The 22162-nt window shown below is 33.1% G+C and overlaps 1 protein-coding gene across 9 annotated transcripts in view; it reads right to left on the bottom strand.

The window, feature by feature from the left end:
• The window catches only part of HECTD1 (HECT domain E3 ubiquitin protein ligase 1), a 90965-nt gene that overhangs the window by 25617 nt on the left and 43186 nt on the right, over positions 1-22162 (bottom strand). For all 9 annotated transcript variants that reach the window (XM_082648458.1, XM_082648462.1, XM_082648459.1 and 6 more), the window contains exons 11-24: positions 20995-21133; positions 20635-20805; positions 15778-16000; positions 14998-15261; positions 14818-14894; positions 11140-11274; positions 10416-10562; positions 9248-9342; positions 7366-7471; positions 5547-5681; positions 4847-4986; positions 4227-4550; positions 3095-3261; positions 2824-3000 (exon numbers count right to left, since the gene is read on the bottom strand). In XM_082648458.1, the coding sequence (XP_082504584.1) occupies positions 2824-3000; positions 3095-3261; positions 4227-4550; positions 4847-4986; positions 5547-5681; positions 7366-7471; positions 9248-9342; positions 10416-10562; positions 11140-11274; positions 14818-14894; positions 14998-15261; positions 15778-16000; positions 20635-20805; positions 20995-21133 (2300 nt within the window). The remainder of the gene's footprint in view (positions 1-2823; positions 3001-3094; positions 3262-4226; positions 4551-4846; positions 4987-5546; positions 5682-7365; positions 7472-9247; positions 9343-10415; positions 10563-11139; positions 11275-14817; positions 14895-14997; positions 15262-15777; positions 16001-20634; positions 20806-20994; positions 21134-22162) is intronic.

Here is a 22162-nt window from a genome sequence, read left to right as displayed (position 1 = left end):
TAATGTAAGGGTCATGTTTACATCTATTGGGGTATCTTTTAAGGGGAAGAACTGTTAAAAATTGTAAAAAGACTGATAAAAATGGTAAAATGTTACAACTTCAGCAAGTATAGATGAAATCTAAGTAAAAGCTTTTTCAGTTGCTAAATATGATTATGTGGTCAAATGTTATTTACAGAAAAAAGTGCTAGCTTAACCATTAATTTCTAAGTTTGGGCTAAATCCTATAATTGACAGACAAAATATTCATATATCACTGTAGAAATTCTAGGTCACTATAGTTCAAATAACACTAAGTTAGCATTTCGGTTGTGTTCTCAAAGTTCAGTGGTTATTTGGTTCTCTTATGATTAAGTTTAATAAATTTGAATAAGCGCAGAAAATTCTAAAACCAAAATTTTAAAAGTATGCTAGGCTCTTTTATTAGATAGAACCTATGTGATAAAGCTAATAACGTGAAAAGAACTAACGAGAATAACAATATTAAATCTATGTTTACTTATGCTTGGAAAATGATACTTATTCTTTTTTAAAAATGGTAATTAACTTCCAAAAACAAAACAAATTGCCTATTAGAAAGAAAATTAATAGAAATTTTACAATCTGATTTTAGTGCTATAAGCTAACTACTTCAGAGGAAAAAAAACACATAAAAATATTTATTTTTGTAAAGTGCTAAGTCTTTATAAAGTTTAAATAAAAGTACTTTACCCATACACACACATACTCCCATGCATGCGCACACGCACGCACACACATGCCCAGTTCATATAAGTGTACGATGAGGCTCAGAGGGGTTTAAGTAATACTGAATTACCTGTGGGCATTATCTGCATACAAGTTGTTTGAGAGGAAACTGACTGCCCCAAATCTACATAATCTAGTTTAGATGACATTTCAATTGCCTCAATTTATTCTGTATGCTGAAATAACCTCTGAAGAACCAACATTTAACTATCTCTTCTGCAACATGGAAGAGTGTTAGAAAAGGAAAAGTTCAAAAACATATCCCAATCCCAAATAAAAATTACATTTGTATTGTATTTACTGGTCCCAAAATATACTGATAACTTATTTCATAGTACTTATCAAAATCTGTAACTGTAAATTTATCTGTTTTACCCAGAAAGCAGGGGGTCATACTTTTTTGTTGACCATTGTGTATCTGAAGTCTAACGAAGTACCTTTACATAGTAGGCACTCATATTTGTGGAATAAATTAAAAAATGGGTATTCCTACCAACACAAAGATTCTTTAGAAAGGAAAGAGCTTTAATTGATATAGCATAGAAAAATAACTCAAAACTGTAAACCATTCATATTCTGCTTGAGAATGTGTTTAAACTGATCACTTAGAAAGGGTACATACACACTATCCATAAGTGTAAAGATACAAAACTCTGAACTCCTCTTATACTCAAAAGATAGATAAAAAGATAGAATTAGTAATAACTAGCCATTATTAGAAATGGTTAGCTTAAGTATTTGAAAGCTAAGAACCCTCTATGGCATAAGGGTTTTAAGGTATGACTTCGTTACATTTGTCAAATCAGTAAAATAAGCCTTTCTTACATGCTAAATTCTGAAATTAAGATTCCAGTTGCTTCACTTGACTCCTGCCCAAGAAAAATACGCTGTATTCACATATCTCTAACTAGCTCACACACTTAAAAGTCAAATAATTTAGGGGGAATAGACTGTTAACTAAGTATCATTAAGATGCCTAAAAACAAGAATATTGGAAATTTCTGAGTTGAATGGGACTATTATTATTCAGCTATTATTTTTTTTTTAATGAATTTTGGCAGCTACGTACATGCTCACTCACTATAAACCTGCTATCATGACAGTGATCTGCAATTAGGGTATGACTATACAGAAATGCATTTAGTAACGTAATTTAAGGAACAGAATCTTAAGCGTAATAAAACCAAAAATAGTTTAAGTAAATAAATGCCTTTATCACATAGTTAAGATATCAAATGTTAGTCATTCTCCTAAGCATTGTCACTTTTATTATGTCTCTTTCAATATTTGGTGTAAGTTGAGAATATAAACATTTTACTCTTCTTTTTTTTTTAATGCTAGGCAAAATTCATAAGAACCCACTACTGGTTAGGCAAATTATCCACTAATAAGTGAGTCTTTTAAGTTATAAAAAAAAAAACTAGCCACTATAGTTGCTTCTGGGAGTTAAAAGCAATTTAAGTGGGTATGGACTTCTTTAAAATCTACAGATCACAAGTTAAAAATGAACTTGATTTTAAACAATAACCCCTACCCCAAGGAAAAACTGGTAGACTGTGAAACATTGTGAAATATCTTATAGTTAACTAATAAATGAAAAGTCTACAATTTTTGTTCGATGCTTTACTGAAAAATATTTAACTATAAATGTTAATGCTTTTTCTTCTATGTGACTCATAATTGAACAAAAAATTCTGCCCTGATTCTTGTCAAGCCAACAATATAAAGAAAAGCATAAGAAATTAAGATAAAAATCAATGGAAACTTATGAATAATAAACTAAAAAAACATAAAAACAGCAGAAAATGTGTCTTTAGGGTATTCACCTTATACTAGCTTATTAATTACTTCAAAATATTAGCAATAAGTTTTGAGTCAAAACCTAAGAATTAAAAATTTTTCCTATTTCTAAATAAATGATTTTTCCCATTTTTAACATAAAACCAATAAATCAGTTCTTCTACTTAGTCCTGGAACATTTAGTCAATTTATAAATTACCCCAAAGTAACAAAAGAAAAATATTTTGTTATTTAAATACTCGATTTCTACACTACCAATGCTAAGCACCTACTCACCATTATGCAGTTCTCCTGTGACGGTGCCTTCTCCCTGTGGGCTGCCATCCTGATCCCGCCATTTCCAATCAAGGCCTCTGATCACACGAGCCCCTGGAACCATGTACTTCAGTACCTGGGAGCGTACTAGACGTCTCTGTCTTCTAAGGTTAGCTTCTGCTTCCTTAGCTGCTTTTCCTGTAAGGTAGAAATTAGAGAAATATAAACAAAGTCGCTTTTTATAAATATAATTGTTTTAGTAAGTTAGAAAAACCTACTCTCATCTCTTTACCTAGCTGATCTTCACATACTCCATTTACAGTGCCATAAAGTTCAAATCCAGATAGTGAGAGATAATGGGTTTGGCCACTAGCATTCTTCCCCATCTGTTTAATTCTCACATGTCGCCACCCTTGTTTCTCATCCTTCGGTGGATCAAGAGGCCAGGTGGCTGTTGACCTGTGAATGTATTAGGGAAAATATTATGTAATGTTTTAAACATATGAAAAAGATGTTTAAGGTGGTGAAGATTTTGTTACATAATAGAAAACTATATGAAAAGTAAACTAACTTTCATGTTCAGTCAACGGTTTGTTACACAAGAATCAAGAAATCAAAGGAGAAAAATAGCAGTAAAGAAAATAAATTAAAAATGAAATGTGTAAATGTGTATTATTAATTTGACTCATAACACTAAATGACTTATGAATAATAAAATACAAAGAAACAAGACCAGAAATTTTATGAATAACAATGTTTTTATGATGAAAAACATTTTTATATTTTTGCAAAATTTTAAATGATATACTAAAATATTAACTTTAAAGCTTGAAAATATTACCTATTAATCATAATGTTAAGAAGCTCCTTCCATACTACATCACATACAGAAAAGTAATTTAACTCTACACTCTACTCCTCAAAATATGCCACAATGTACAATTAAACTTTATTAGAACTAAATTTTTTAGAAATATAATGCTGACTTTTTGTCCTTAAAAAAAAATATATGATCAATATATAAAATTTAGGAAAACAGATACATAAAATAAGAAAAATCAATAGTCACTGTTAATTTGTCAAACATTCACATATACTATGTGAATAAATGGAGAGTTTAGTAAAAGTTAACTCCATTTTTTTTGGTTTTTATCAGTGTGCTATATATACACACATACAGCTATATATCAACTTCTTTTTAAATAAGTAAGCTCAGCTTCTACTAATGTTTAAAGCATTTGATGGTTTTGACAAAGTCAGTATTTCAAAATTTTAATACCTAAATGACAGTATCAAGTGATATTTTTAGAAAGAAAATCTTGTTTCAGTATCTTACAAAAAAGAGAGCTCTAGGAGGATACAGTTCTAAAAATAAACAAAGCTCTTTACTGAGTTTTCCAATTTACAAAGACTCCTCAACTAACCCTGGTTCATTGAGACTGCAGTCATCAACATGGGTATACAAAGAAGTCCAGTTCTGTCCATCTTTGGATACCTGGAAAACCCAATTTCTCAGTGCAGACCTTCCATAACCACGAGCATGACGAAGTGTATATGCTGATGGTACCACCCAGAGACCCAGATCTATGGCAAACCAGGCATTCTTATCATCATTGCTATGACAATTTAAAGCTGAATTGTCACGACTTAATATGTCTTCTAAGCGGCCATAAGGTAGATTTCTTCCTTCTGATGATGTTACTACTACAAGTCCATAAGCAGCTGGATTAACCCATTCATATGCAGTTCTACACAAAAACAAAGAAAATACTCTTAAGCAGTGTTAACAGTTAATACTATTAAAATAACTGCATTTGCTCAGACTAGCTTTTATCCACATAAAATTATATTAATTAAGAAAAATTCTACATTTAACAATTTAGGTATTTTTTTCTTCATAAAAAGTAATTTGGATGGTCTTAAATTTAACCTAAAAGACGAAATTCCTAAAACTGCAGGATACTCAGAGTGGTTAATTTTATTCTACTACCTAGAATTCTTTTTCCAGGTGAATGTTTTCAACCTACATTAAATAATGACTTACTTGGCATTTGTCCCAATCCAGTAAATGATTCCATTTTCATCAAAATCATGCTGGTGCCGAAATATAAAATTTTGGCCTTCTCTTAATTTTCGAACAAAAACAAATGAAGATCGGTCAAAATCATACCACTGCTTTGCTACCTAACCAAAGAAAATATGGAATACACCTTAATTATGATATTTTGAAATGCAGTGCCCATTTGGTTCCTATCCCTTTAATGTGAATTATTTTATAATCAATATTCATTTAAGAATATTTGAAAAAGAAAAAAACCCCAGAAAATTCCATAATCATAGCACCCCACTATTAATATCAGAGAGTATTTCTTTAGTCTATTATTTCAATAAATAGAATAAAACAAAGTCTTGATCAAACTTTACAAAAACATTTTTCTCCTATCCGTCTGTATATATTATGATAGCTATATAATATTCAAATTAATGGAAGTAATTACCAACTTGATATTCCTTTATTTGATTAGCATTAAGGTTTTGTTCACTATTTGAGTATTAAAAATAACTATAATAGACATCTTTATGAAGAAAACATTTAGAGTGTATAAAGATTATTTTCTAAAATGGAATTACTAGGTCAAACTCTATTACTGTAACTCTGGAAAAATACTTCCCAAACCACTTTTCTAAAGGCCTAAACCACAGCAAAGAATGCTTATTTCACCATTCCCTTGCCAGAAACTCACCATTTTTAAGAGATACTGTTCTAGAGATTCAACTGTAGCTAAGGGCTCCATCTTCAACATCCTGCCGGTCCTGTCTATCAATGCAGTTTCACCAGGTGCACGTTCCAACCGAAATCTTAATCTTCTTGTAAGTATCTACACAGAAATGATCAAAATGCTTCAGAAAATATTCTGTTTTCTTAGAATTTTGAAAATGAAAAATGTTACATAACACAGCAATTGAGATTTATAAAATATAACCATAAAGGAAGGATCAATGTCTGTTTTCTATTAAATGTTTTTTTTTAAAAGAGGTCCACTGAATAATATTTTCAAGAAAGAAACAAAGAAATTTACTTAGAATTTCTAAACAACTTCAAACATACATGGTTTAAATAAAATTATTCTGAAACACTTAACAGAAATATTACAACCCCAACTGATAACTTGCAATTTTCCAAGTAAGTTATAAAAAGTAGCTAATTAACTTATGCTTTTAAAGCTAGAATATATTAAATAATCGATGGCTAATAAACTTAAAAAAATACAAGATAGCTTCCAATCCAATATGCTTTAGTAAATAAAACAAGTATGTGCTTCATTTCTGTATAAATCTTAACTAATTCCTTTAGACACATAATTAAATATTTACATGTACATTTGGAAAGCATTTCAGACTGCAAAATTACCAGGGGGCATATTCCCAGCCTTCCTATCTTTGTATCTTGCACAGTCTCCTAAAATGAGATACGTATAATAAAAGATGTTGGTGCTCCTAGGACTGTAAAAGTATAAGCAGGGGAATTTCCAGTCTTTGAGACCTATTTCTACCTCATTCATCTATCAAGGATAAAACCTTTAAAAGGGTAGACCAAAAAATCCCCTTGTTCCTCTATATTATTCTATCTGAAGTAAAGCACAAAGTAGACCTCTACATCTTGTTTAATATATACATCATGTCAGATATACTAATTATACTGTAACTCTATGAACAAGCTTTCTAGTCTGGGAGTCTAGTTGGCTTTGGTAACACTACTGGGTTCTTGGAGGTATGGTAAGTTTTTTGCCTTGAGTAGGCACTGTTATTGCAAATAGTTTTAGTCACTTATTAAAGGCCATATTTAAAAGAAACTATTTGATACAGTGGAATGCAGGATAGATCAAATAAAGGCAAGATTCAAGGCCAAAGAACATGCTAGAAAATACCAAAGTAACCTACAGAAGATGTGATAAAGATCTGTTTTGGAATATTAGCAGTAAGAATTATTTGTTTTGTCTGTTAATATCTGGATACTAGATGCTAACAAAAGAATAATTTAATGAATTAATAAGAATGTCAACCAAGTGACACTCAGGAAGAAAACAGGTTTTTTATAAAACCATGTGATAATGACAGATTTCAAAAATCAATAGAAATAGCTAAGGAAGGCCATCTGGTTCTAAACAATGACAGACAGAAAGCAAGAAAAAAAACCTGTGCCTAAAGTATTTTCACATTTTCTCATATGTTGAGATACACTCAGAGACGAAGGGACTTAACTCATAATTCTAGAACAGAAGGACTCTCTTTACTGCTTTCCCACTGATAAGGCGTCTTTCGCCAAATATGACCTACCAAATATGATTTAAAACCTAAAATAAACATTAAAATACCAATACATTCAAGAGTCATTAAAAAGAACAATCAAATGTCATTAAAGGTTAAAGTCTTTAATGATTAAGCACAATCGTTCTTTAATAAAATATAAAAGTTTTTTGGTTTTGTTTTTTTAAAGAAAACTATCTAAGCCTGCTCCTAAATGCATTCAGCAATAACAGCAACTGCATTTTCCATGGTTACCTGGAGGTTATAAGTGGATCCTGGTGTATCATACAAATGGAGAGGTAGACGTTCAATAGATTCTAGTACAGCTATTAACTTTCGGATTAATGCAACAGCTGGTCGACTAGGAAAAAAAATAATCGTTAAGAGCTTTTATATAAGTTCATGCTAAAGTTCATAAAGAAACTGTAATAACCAACCTCATATAGACCCCCTACTTTCTTTATTAATGCAAAGAGAAGTTTAATTTTGTATTAGACTACATGAGTAAGCAAAAATAATCTTATAACTCAATTTCTTCACTTAATAAAATATTTCATTTTTCTTATGAAATGTTCATCAACTGCATTCAAAGTAATGTATAATTTGGGCTTCTCTGGTGGTGCAGTGGTTGGGAGTCCGCCTGCCAAGGCAGGGGACGCGGGTTCGTGCCCCGGTCCGGGAAGATCCCACATGCCGCCGAGCGGCTGGGCCTGTGAGCCATGGCCGCTGGGCCTGCGCGTCCAGAGCCTGTGCTCCGCAACAGGAGAGGCCACAGCACAGCACTGAGAGGCCCGTGTACCGCAAAAAAAAAAAAAAAAAAAGTAATGTATAATTTAACATGTAATTTATTTTTTAAAGTTTAAACAATTTTATTATATAATATCTGATACATATAAAAGAACATATAAAGCAGCAAAGTTTTGAAAATGACAGTATTGTTGGCAAGGCAACACTGGTATAATATTTCTGGAAAACAACATGACAATTTATATCAAAAACCTTTAAAACATCATCAATAACTCAGTAATACAATTTAAAGGAATTTATGTAAAAAGATGTTTCCACCAAGACACTTACATTTTAGTATTAGTAATAATTTGCAAACAGCCAATATGTTTAATAGACTATTTCAATAAATTATTATATATCCATATAATGTAATATGCACTCATTTAAAATGGTATTTAAAATTAATGGAATTAATTGAATTTCGCTTATTATTTTAAAAATTCAATCACATTCAAAAGTAATAAAATAGTAAAATGCACCTTCATCAACTCATGACCCAGCTTCAACAATTACCTACTAATAGTCAATTGATTTCTATCTATATCCCCACCCATTTCTCTCCTTCCTGTATATTTCAAAGAAAATCCCAGGGGACTTCCCTAGTGGCGCAGTGGTTAAGAATGTGCCTGCCAACGCAGGGTTCAAGTCCTGGTCTGGGAAGATACCACATGCCACGGAGCAACTAAGCCTGTGCTCCACATCTACTGAGCCTGTGCTCTAGAGCCCATGAGCCACAACTACTGAAGCCCACATACCTAGAGCCCACGCTCCACAACAAGAGAAGCCACTGCAATGAGAAGCCCGTGCACCACAACGAAGAGTAGCCCCCGCTCACTGCAACTACAAAAAGCCCACAGGCAGCAACAAAGACCCAACGCAGCCAAAAATAAAAATAAACAAATTTATAAAAAATTTAAAAAAAAAAGAAAATGCCAAATAACATATCATTTCACCCAGAAATACTCTGGGTATGTACCCCTACAAAAGGATTCTTAAAAAATAAAATAATATCATTGCCACACCTAAAAGGTAATGAACAATTACTACTTAATATCAACAAATATTTAATCAGTGTTCAAATTTCCACTTGTATCTTAAAGATTATCTAATTTAAAATAAGAGGTCAGTTGCATTCACAGCAGGCATGTAATCTTCCTTTTATTCCATTAGATTAAAAAATACTTTAAAAATCTTTCCTTTTTTATCTATTTATAATATAAGCTACTTTTGTACTGAATAAAAAAGTTCCTACTTTGTGTATAAACACTATACTAGGCTCTATTTTAAAGGAAAGCTATCAACTTGCAAACACTGCAAACATCAAATTAAAAGAAATTTGCGGATTTACCTTTCATCATCTTCATTTTCACTAAAGGCTGTTTTAAAAACATTTATTCTTTCTACCAGTTGACTACAATCTTGCTTCATATCTAAATCCATGCTCTAAAAAAAAAAAAGGAAAAAAAAAGTTTTAGGGCTGTTACTGAAATTTATCAAAACACATTCTGCAAGATGAATATTAATATATTACAAAATTATCAATACAATATAAGTGAAATCATTATTTTCTTTCAATTAAAATTCTTTTCATTATATGACTAGTAGATCATGGCTAATATCTTCAGTGTTCATAATGAAGTGGCAATTATACTCCTTTTCTCAAAGTGTAGTGGTATGCAAGATAATTTCAGATTATTTATGAACATTTCGCATTTTAACAGTACTATTTACATTAATTAGTATTAGAAAAAATATGACTGGTATATCAAAACAATGATTTCATAGATACTACTAAGTGATGCTATATCAATATAATTTTAATAAATGAGAATACAAATGGTAAAAATAATGAAGGAAACACGAGACACTGCAGTTAAAGTACAATGATTAAGATCAAGAAATTAAAATGGCAAACAGAACTAAAACGGGGAGAAAACCTTCACTTTTCATAATTTATTCTGTTAGAATTTGTTAAAATATAAGTGTGTGGGGGTGTGTATATATACACACCTTTCATTAAAATAAAGGAAAAAATTTTATCACAATAAAGAGATAGTAATGCAGTCTAAATCGAAGAGAAATATAAGGTTATTAGCAAATACTTGTCAAATATTCACATAAACTTCCTAAATTGCCAATGCTCATAAATTAATTTTATGCAAATATTTTAGGTATTTAAAAAGGCCTATAGACTAACTCCATTTTATGTTATGAGGGAATCACAGCAGTGAATAATGTTAAATCTTAGGCTACTACAAGCAAGTGTTTTGTTCAAACAAATCTTGAACAAATTATAATCAGGTAACCAAAAAAATCTAAATAAACTCAATTATTTAATTCAACTGGCTCAAACTAATCATAAAACTTGAAAGGCTGGAAAACTTATAAATGTTAACATTTACTACTCAGTTTTTAATACATCTTGACAAAAACAAGTAAATCTCGCTCTGTCAAAGTTTGGTTAAAAATATATTTTTTAACTATATACCTCATTCTGTACTACTTCATAAACTTACATTATTTAAAACAGTAAGAAGCGCTTGCACCAAGCCACTACTGCACATTTCATATGGTGAAATTGTGTTTTCATCCTTCAAAAGTACAATTAGATTTTCTAAAGCTGTCTTCATTAAATCTCTCCAAGTGTTCTCACTCTCAATACACTAAAAGAAACAACATTTTTTTAAAAGACAATCGAAAAAACAAACAGGTCTTAACATACTTAACTTATCAGAGCATCAATTACCATGAAAATAAATTAGATACTAAATTAGATTAAGAAATTCAAATTATTAATGCAAATTATCTCTACCAGGCCTGGTAAACTCTTTTGTAAAGGGCCGACTGTAAATATTTTAGGCTTCACAGGCCACATCACATATCTTGGTCACACCTATATAAGTCTGCCATTGTGGCCACTAAATCAGTCACGGACAATATGTAAATAAATGAGCATGGCTGTGAGCAATAAAACTACTATGGACACTGACTTTACACATGCATATAATTTTCAGGTATCATGAAATATTATTCTTACTTTTGATTTGTGTTCAACCATTTAGAAATGTAAAAACCCTTCTTACCTCACAAAACCATACAAAATTTAGCCCATGGGTGATAATTTTCTGACCCCCTAATCAATACCCAGAATATAAAATTTTATCACAATAAAGAGACAGTAACGCAGGAAAAAAGGAAACCAAGATCACTGTGTGTCATAAAATCTAGAGGCTAACATACTTGTCTATTTGTATGAAGTTCCCAAGATGACTCTAACTGAGTTGCTATGTTTCTGAGTGTTACCACTACTCCACGAGGCATGCTTTCAACAGCTTTAAAGTGGTCATCATATAAATCTCGAGCCATAGTTCGTACCTACCAAAATAAAAATAGTAAATGTGAATCTTTACTACAATTAATAATTTTACCAAATCTTCCTTTTAAATATATACATGCAACCTTTAGAATTAAGACGTTTGTGCCAGTATCAAGTTCCAAAAAATGTTACTACTTCTATTCATATACATCAAGAAGTTCTCATGGTTGAAAAACTACTCTGGCAGATTTTAGCAATGTCAAATCGAAGAACTTATAATTTTAAGTTTTAAACTTTGTATTCATATACCAAATAGGAGCTTATTTCATTTAAATCAAATTAAACCTATAAAAAGGTCACTTCGCTCTTTTTAATAAAAGTAACCTGTTTTATGGTGAACCAATTAGAAAATACAAATAAGCAAAAAAAAAAAAAGAAAGAAAATTAAGCCATCTATAATTCCATCAACTGAAGTTGAATCTTTTAACATTCTGGGGTGTACTTTAGGTTATTATGTCTTTTTTCTATTTATTCACACAAAGTATATATGATGCTCATATATTTATATATTTCATCAAGAGAAAGAATGACTGTATTATCAGTTTGGGTACTAATTACCTCTCATTTAAGTTAAATTAATGTTATTTGAGAGAGAAACCCACACATGTCCAAGGCTTGGGTCTGATGAAATTTAGTATGTAACATTCTTTAAAATATATGCTTAAATAATGTAAATTTAAGATTTATGTGATTTCATTTAAATCATAAGCATAGCTCTAATGTAACAAAAAATTTCACTCCCTAAATGAATTAATATTACCTTCCCATTCTATTTTAGTATGCCTTTCAGAATTAAAAGATAAGTTCTGGATATCAGACAACACTGAAGAAAATATTCCTTTATAAACAATATTAAGAAATAAAAACAGGTTAAAACTAATAGTTAAAATTATTTTTACCTAAAATTACTGTATGTTGATATATACTACTTTCATATGCAAAAGAGCCACATGATCACTGATTTACTACTGATTTCAAGGATCTGAATCAATAATCATATTTTTTTAAGAAAATGAAACTACAGGACTGAGACTATATCCTCTCCTTGATTTACTTTTCTTTTGTACTGTAAAAGTTCAGTTCCCTGGGAGTTAATCTAGATTTGTTGGTTAATACAACACCAAAAAAGTTTTTATTCCAAAAAACTCCTGAGCAAGCTGACCGGTAGCTTTATAAAAATTACAGCTGAGCCTCATTATTTGAGAATTTAATATTTGTGAAATCAACTAGTCATTAAAATTCATTTGTAATCCACAAATCAATACTTGCAGCACTTTTCACAGTCATTTTTCGGCAAGCACTGTGCAGCAAAAACTTTAAAAATGTGGGCTTCCCTGGTGGCGCAGTGGTTGGGAGTCCGCCTGTTGATGCAGGGGACACGGGTTCGTGCCCCGGTCTGGGAAGATCCCACATGCCGCGCAGCGGCTGGGCCCGTGAGCCATGGCCGCTGGGCCTGTGCATCCGGAGCCTGTGCTCCGCAACGGGAGAGGCCACAACAGTGAGAGGTCCGCTCACCGCAAAAACAAAACAAAACAAAACAAAACTTTAAAAATGTGACCAGAGCCTCACAGGAACCTAAACCTGTATTTCTCCAAGAAACAATGGTTCAGTATTCATGGCAGCTTTATAGAACATAACTATCATGAAAATGAAAACTGTATTTAGTTCAAATTCCTTTTACCATCTAATGGCTACCTTCAATTGAGATATTTCTTCCTCAAATGCCCTTAAGATATCCTGAATTGGAAAAAAACCTCTGGCTTCACACTCTTTTTTGAAAAACACAGAAGCAATCATGGAATAATATATATAGCTACAGAGGTAATATACATTTATAAATTAAAGAAAGCAAGAAAGAGAGAGAGAGAGAAAAAGCAAGCAAGCAATTTTCTTTCCTAGGTCTAGCATGTGGAAATGTGGAATATCTTTGGGATAGCCTAGCAAATTTACAACTGGAAATGAAGACATGAATGAATATATATAATATATATAACATATATATATTATATAATATAGTGCTCCAAATAAAACCCCTTATGACTATTCCTATGGCCAAAGCCGCACAAGTACCCCCCTATCCCAATCACCCAAAAGCATTCTTCACATACTATATGAAAAAACTATATCATTATTTTAGGTAAAATAAAAATGTGTCATCAGAAGATACTGAATCTAACTATGAGATTTTATTTTCTCTTTTAAAAATTAAAAAATTCAAGAACAATTGATATAATACAGATGGACATATAATGGCTTGGGACTTCCCTGGTGGTCCAGTGGTTAACACTCTGCCCTCCCAATGCAGGGGGCCCGGGTTCGAACCCTGGTCAGGAAACTAGATCCCACATGCTGCGACTAAGAGTTCGCATGCTGCGACTAAGAGTTTGCCTGCCACAACTAACAGTTCGCATGCCACAACTAAGAGTTCCCATGCCTCATCTAAAGAGCCCACATGCTGCAACTGAGGATCCTGCATGCTGCAACTGAAGACCCAGCATGCCACAACCAAGAACTCGCATACAGCAGTGAAGATCGCGAGTGCCACAACTAAGACCTGGCAGAGCCGAATGAATGAATGAATGAATAAATAAATATTATTTAAAAAAAAGAAATATAGAGACATGGATGTAGGAAACAAACGTATGGACACCAAGGGGGGTGGAAAGTGGGGTGGGGTGGGGTAGGATGAACTGGGAGATTGGGACTGACATATATACACTAATATGTATAAAACATAACTAATAAGAAACTGCTGTATAGCACAGGGAACTCTACTTTGCTTCACTGTACAGTAGAAACTAACATAACATTGGAAAACAACTATACCCCAATTTAAAAAAAAAAAAGAAAGAAATATAATGGCTTTATTTTTGAAAAAACCAATGCATAATAAATGGATAGAATTTAAAAACTAGTAATATGAGTCAATAACATATTTGCTCCTGGAGTCAGTAACATATTTGCTCCTGTATCTTTTTGAAACAGTGGTTTCATCTGAGATGGCCATTAAACTAAGCATCAAATTATCTGAATCTAGAACCAGGAATTCAAATTGATTCATCACGAAGTATTAAATCAAGACTGTAAATTATAATAATGCATTTTCAATCCCACTACATCACTAAAAATACTATCATTAATCATAATTAAAGCATGAGTTTAAAGTTTCTGTGACATTAATAATTCACATAATTTTAAAATAATTTAAATTTTATACTTTGTCTCAATTTTGTTTCTATTTTAATGTTGGTGTTTACTTATAGTATAAAAACTAAGTTTTTTTTTATACTTATAGTATAAAAACTGTAAGTTTTTTTTATACTTATAAAAACTATAAGTGTTTACTTATAGTATAAAAACTATATGTAAATGTATACATATTGCAGAAAATAATAAGCACAGAAAGAGGAAAACTAAAAATACATTAGATTAGGGTAGCTTATGTTACATGGCTCAATGTTTTAAATGCCTACGATCTACCCCTGAAGCCTTGCTACACCAGTATAAAAGACAAAAAACAAAGCAAATCCCATAAATAATACCTTTTGCTTAGTTTTTTCTAACTTAGATTTTAGTTTTCTGCCTCTTTTGCCAGTCCAGCCAGTCACAAATTCTGAACCTTAAAAAAAAAAAAAAAAAAGTTATTTCACAGAACATATCTTATTGCAATTTAACATATTCATTTATTCTTATCTGTTAAACTGACATACCTACATACTTACCCAGAGAAGTTTCTGCAGTAAATGAATGCTTGGTTCCTCTATTAGATTCAAACACAAAACCAGGTAAATCTTCTTTCAGTATCGTTGCTTGCTGGCCATCTGAGTTATGAATAGCAATTTCTCCTTCTTTCAAACATGTTAGTGACCAATTCCCTACAGTGAGTTTAGCGGGTCCCGGTGCTGAGAGTATAGGTTGACTTGAAGTAGATGGCTTTACTTGGCCTCGAGCTCTTTGTAACTTCTCTAAGAATTCACTTCTGCTTTCTATAAAGACAAAATGTTTGTTTTAAAACTTCATTCCTTTCAAATATTCCATTTTTTTAAGGAAACTACCTATTGAAATATCAATTTTATTAAAAAACTTTCATCAAAGTTTTGTTCTGATATACTCTCACTGGTTTGATATTATTTAGGTTCAAGCATTAAAACAATCCTACAGCCATAATTTTTTTAAAGTAGAAGGCTTTTGGGAAAAGATATAATTTGAGACAGCATCACGCATGTGCAATTCATCATTACGTGATAAGAGGCACCTTTACCTAAAGGATGGAGACAGTAAAAGTAGATATTGATACAATGCTATTCCTTGTCTCATACAATAAAAAAGTATGAAATGCTTTCATGGTACAATCATTTTTCTCTGTTAATATTAAAGAAATGGCCATATGATCATCAAGGACATGCTATTGCTATGACAATGGTGGCAAAAATATGAGCAGAAAAACAAATTATCAAAATTACAGAAACTAGTAAAACATTTTAACAGAAACAAAATATTACCTGAACTATCCGATCCACCTTCAGGACTACCGCTTGAATACATGGTGGCAAGTTTTCCATCCAAGATAAATCTAAACCATCCATTACTGCCATTAGATAGTTCCAAGGCTGCTGCATCACTCCATATATATAAGCAGTCCCTTCCCCTAATGATGGACCAGTCTCTCCAATGATATGGCTTACCCTGCTGCAATTCTTTAGCATCTTCCTGTGGTTCATCTTCCTAAATGTGTAAAATTATTCAATGAAACGTGGGAAATAACTTATATTCCAAATATTCATAAGTACTTAAAAAAACATGACCATGAATCAAATTCAGAATTAAAACATCCTGAATACAATATTCATCTGCCTGTATTTTAATACATATTCTGATTCAACTAATTACCTATAATCTTAAAAGTCCATCCTAAAAAAAAGTCAAGAAATTCACATAATAACCAAAGTTATAACATTTCCAGGTATAAAGGTAAAGAAGACAAATGGATTAGGTTTACACACAATTAGCTAATTATCTAGGACTTGATAAACTCACCATATCTCTGGGCCTAACAGATTATTTGTAAAAAATGAATGTTTACACTAGATCAATGGTATCCAAACCTAGGGTGCAAAAGAATGACCAGAAATGTGTTTTAACAATATAATTTATAAGTTCCCAACCTTAGCCAAGTGAATCAAATATACTGGATTATTCCTATAATCATCAAAATGTTAGCTATAGCGTGTTTAAAAGAAAAATAACTTGTAAACACTGTTTGCCTACCCCGGCATCAAAAAAATTTTTATTCTGTTGACAACATTTAATATTAAGAATATTCATCATTAACATATATGATCTTGGCATGTGTGTGCATGCATGCGTATATGGGTAAAGTACTTTTAAACTTTATGAAGACTTACTATACTTAAAATTGTTTTAAATGTATCTTTTACATGCTTCTTCCCTGAAGTAGTACTTAGCTTATAACACTAAAATAAGATTATAAAATATGGATTATAAATTTCCCTAAACATAGTACTTGTGCTCCAGGCCATGATAGGTTAATAAGGATCAAGACTTGCCTATCCACTGTCAACAACTAAAAAAAACAGACAAAATACATGAAAAAGTGTTTTCAAATACTGGACAACAAGCAACAAAGGACTGCATGATCTCCCAGAAAACAGAAACAAATAAGGTAAGCCCCTTAGGCTCAGACAGAGTTTCTGGCTAAGGTCTTAAGAAGAAGGAACACAGAGGCCAGCAGTTTAAGTTGAGGAAATGGAGATCTGTGTTTGAAGAGATTAAGGCAAATGGAATATGTGGTGGATGAGTTCAGGATCAGGGAGTCAAGCACAAAAAGCCTCTAGAAATGTGCAAAGCGGTCACCAGGACATCTCTACTGAGTACCAGCCCATCTGTGTACAGGTGATGTTCCATAAGGCAGGGCAAAGAATGACTTGAAAATGGTAAGGTGAACAATTCAGAGGTCACACAGGGTGGTCAGACATTTGCATTCCTAACAGCCAGAGTGGAAAATCATCATACCAACAGTTCAAAATTTTTCCAAATGTGATGTAACTGTAAGCCCACAGACCAAAAAAAATTAAATAATCCTGAGCAGGGGCAGAAAACCCACATGTGCATGCACACACACAAACCAAACAGCTAAGCACATCAAAGTCAAATTGCTAAAAACAAGTTATAAAGTCTTAAAAACAGCCAGAGGAAGAAAACTTCTCAGTAGAGACTATGCACATCAGGTGACAATGAAATATCTCTTCAAGTGCTGGAAAATGATCAGCCAAGAATCCCTGTAGGAACTGAAAATGTCCATTGAAAATGAAGGCCAAGGGGCTTCACGGGTGGTGCGGTGGTGAAGAATCCACCTGCCAGTGCTGGGGACATGGGTTTGAACCTTGGTCCAGGAAGACCCCACATGCCACAGAGCAACTAAGCCCGTGCACCACAACTACTGAGCCTGTGCTCTAGAGCCTGCGAGCCACAACTAGTGAAGCCTGCGTGCCTAGAGCCCGTGCTCCTCAACAAGAGAAGCCAACACAATGAGAAACCCGCGCATGGCAACAAAGAGTAGCTGCCACTCACTGCAACTAGAGAAAGCCCGCATGCAGCAACGAAGACCCAACACGGCATAAATAAATAAATATATTTATAAAATAGAAAAAAAAAATGAAGGCCAGAATCAGTCCAATGGTTAGGACTTCATGCTTCCACTGCAGGGGGTAGGGGTTCAATCTATGGTCAGAGAACTAAGATCCCACAAGCCACGCAGTGCAGCCAAAAAACAAACAAAAGAAGAAGGTATTTTCAAAGAATAAAGATAAATCTCAAAGAATTTTCTAGCTTGTCTTCTCATTTCCAGATAATGTATTTTGGGGACTTCCCTGGTGGTCCAGTGGCTAAGATTCCACTCCGAATGCAGGGGGCCCAGGTTCGATCCCTGATCAGGGAACTAGATTCCACGTGCCGCAACTAAAAGTTCGCATGCTGCAACTAAAAGATCCTGCATGTCTCAACTAAAGACCCTGCATGCTACAATGAAGATCCCATGTGCTGCAACTAAGACCCCGTGCAGCCAAATAAATATATTAAAAAATAATAATGTAGTGTGAAGAACAAAGGTTTAATTTTAATGAAAACAATTTTTTTTGTTCTTTTATAATCTTTTAATGTCCTATCTAAGAAATCTCTGTGAAGCTCAAGGTCACTAAGATTTTCTTCTTTTTCCTCTAAGAAGCCTTACAGTTTTAGCCCATCCATTTCAGTTCATGGTTTCTTTTTTTGTTAAAAGGGGTAAGATTTCATATTTCTGCATATGTTATCCACTTGTTCAAGCATCATTTTTAAAGAGACCATCCTTTTGTGACTGAATTACCTTAGCACTTTCTTTGAACAATTGACCATATATGTGTGGGTCATTAATCTATTTTTACACCACTACCACACTTTCTTGCTTACTATAGCTTTATAATAAGACTTGAAATCTGCTGGTGTATGTCCTTCAACTTTGTTCATTTTCAAGGATGCTTTGGCTATTGTAGGTTCCTATCATTTTCATATAAATGTTTGCTTGTTAACTTCTACAAAGACTGCTGGATCTGTAACCTATTTCTTGAATGAAAGAATTCCAGGGGGATGAACCCAGATATCACTTCTTGTTTTGTTTTTTGTTAAATCTCCAGTAATTTAGGAAACACACATATACACTAAACCACTCAGGATTCTGCAATTACCATACCCTACCATTCTCTCAAAACTGTTAATACTCAGTCACTAATATGTAGGAAGCATTCACTAAATGGTAGGACTAAATCATTGCTGGCAATTGGTAGAGACAAATAAGGCATATTTTTAAATATGCAATCTAAGGCAAGAATTATCGATAGGTACTGAAACTAGTGGATAAAAGTTTAAAGAGAAACTGCGTATTTGCACAGTCTCAAATTATCTCCCCACAAATTACTTATTAATTACAAAAGGGAAAAAGTATCTTTACAGGGCTTCCCTGGCGGCTCAGTGGTTGAGAGTCTGCCTGCCGATGCAGGGCACACGGGTTCGTGCCCCGGTCCGGGAGGGTCCCACATGCCGTGGAGCGGCTGGGCCCGTGAGCCATGGCCACTGGGCCTGCGCGTCCGGAGCCTGTGCTCCGCAACGGGAGGGGCCACAGCAGTGAGAGGCCCGTGTACCGCAAAAAAAAAAATCGTTACAATAGAGAAACCTGGTAGAAACAAACACAACCAACTGATCCAAGTTAACGTCAACAGCAAGAGCGCAAACAGACATCATGTGCCTCTAAAAAGGCACATTTTACACATGAGAAGGCCATAACATCACCTCCATAGTCTTTCTGCTTAAAAACACACAACCTGAATCTAGTTATGAAGAAACATGGCACAAACACAACGTGAGGGTCATTGTCCAAATTAAGTGGTCTGTCCTCTTCAAAAAAATGCCAAGGCTATGAAAGAAAAAGAAACGCTGAGAAATGGAACAACATGACAACGAAATGTACTGTGCTCCTAGACTGGATTCTGGGGGTGGGGGGGTGGGGGGGTGGCGTGGGCCGCAGGAGGGCATTGCTATTAGGGCAATGGCAAATTTGAATACTGTCTCTGGATTAGATAACATTTTCTATAAATATTAAATTTCCTGATTTTAATAACTATACTAGGATTCTATAAGACAATGTCCTGGTTTTTTGGTGAAGATTTTAGGTATAAAAAGGGGCACTGACTTCCCTGGCGATCCAGTGGTTAAGACTCCGTGCTTCCACTGCAGAGGGCACGGGTTCAATCCCTATTTAGGGAAGTTCCACATGCCACGAGGTGCGGCCAAAACAAAACAAAAATAAATAAATAAATTTACAAAAAGGGGCACTATGTATCCAGCTTCTCTCAAATTATATATTTTATTATTATCATCATTATTATTATTATTTTGGCCATACCACGTGGCTTATGGGATCTTAGTTCCCCGACCAGGGATCGAACCCGGGCGCTTGGCAGTGAAAGCTCGGAGTCCCAACCCCTGGACCGCCAGGAAATTCCCTCAAAAAATATATTTTAAATGTGCGTGCACACGTGTGTCTTTGTAAGTAACAAAGCAAATGGAGCAAAATGTCAATAATTAGTGATTTTGGATAGAGGATGTTCTGATATTCTTTATTTGCAACTTTTCTTCAAGTTTTAAATTTTACCAATGATGTATTTTAAAAGAAAAGTGACCAAATTTTAAAAAATTATAATACTACTCCATACTGCCATTATTTTGTCAAAACCCATTGTAACTGGAACTACATTTCCTCAAAAGAAACCCTATTCCTGATAGATAACACTGCAATTAAGACCACTCACTTTTTCTGGTTTTGATTCCTCTTCATTCTCATCATCAGAGGAAGGACCTGCCAAAGTTGACACTTTGCTAATTACACCAAGTCTGGCTAGCTGATCCAAAAAAATATCACCACCTTTATCTACTAAGTCCCTTATGATTTGCAAAGCCAGCAAGTGGCCATCATCGTCGTCCTGGGGGGAAAAAAAAGGAAATTAAGGGAAAATGATAAAAATAAGTTTAGTTGCGTGGAGTAGACAAATGCAATCATTTGTACAGACAAAATGATTTAATAAAATTAAGACACAAGTTAAATTATTTTACTGACTACTATCTAATGGGAATTAAAGCTAAAGGAATTTCAACAAAGATAATAAACTAACCTCTTGATCAAGAACTGTTGCAGTGATTTCCACTAGTACTGTAGGCAAATTGTGACCAACATCAGAATCACAAACTTCTTTCAAGAGTGCTTCAGAGCAAAAATGAATCATTTTTCGAATCAGAGCAAGACTTGCTTTCCTTGAAAAGTAAAAAAAAGAATTTTAGTTAGCCATGGTGAGAAGCTAAAATAAAACAAAATGCAACACTAATGAAAACCAAAATATCCAATTTAAGCTTTAAATACTCTGCTAAAATATACACTTAATAAAAGAATACAATTAATAAGAAGCTACTGAATAGCACAGGGAATTCTATTCAATACTCTGTAATGACCTATATGGGAACAGAATAAAAAAAAATGGATATATGTGTATCTACAACTGACTCACTTTGCTGTACAGCAGAAACTAACACAACATTGTAAATCAACTATACTCCAATAAAAAAATTTTTTTTTAAAGAATACAAAAAACTAAGACAATACTAGCACTAGGTTTATGTTCATTTTTTGAGGGAATTTCATTTTTCTACTATTAATATATTGAGCTCATTAAAAACAATTATTTTTGTAATTTTCTTACATGTGCTATTTTATATTAACCAGCATGACTGTTAACATGCCATGATAATTTTAGAAAATCAAAAGTAACACAATTACTAATAAATGGCATCTATAACCCCAAATATAAAACTCTTAACTTAAAACACCTGATGGTTTATATGGAACTCATATTTCAAATTAAGGATCTTTGTCCTTTGTCAAATTTAAAACATGTTCATTAAAATATTCTCATATAAATGAGATCCTAGTAATCCCATGCCCTTAAATATTCCCATTGTTAACAACTTGGCATGACTCCTTTCCCTTTTATTATCCACTGCTTTACTTAGAACACAGAAGATACTCAATGTCACACAAATTAACCTCAATTTTATAAGCGATTTGTTCTTTTAAAATAAAATACACAAATATCCAAACACATTTAAATTATAATACACTGGTCTATTACATAAAAGTCAATAATGCTTTTAACACATGTTTTCTGAGCATCTAACAATAGTCTGTGTGCCAAGCTGTACGTATCATTGCCCTTGAGGTGAGTTCTCCACAGGAAGGATGGAGAGGCAAAAATCACTATCGAAATCCAAGAGAGGTATCTGACAGCT

Source organism: Grampus griseus (assembly GCF_964374135.1).
Source record: "Grampus griseus genome assembly, chromosome: 2".
Lineage (NCBI taxonomy): Eukaryota > Metazoa > Chordata > Mammalia > Artiodactyla > Delphinidae > Grampus > Grampus griseus.
Note: the sequence above shows the minus strand (reverse complement) of the source record. Positions and strands in the feature narration are given on the sequence as shown.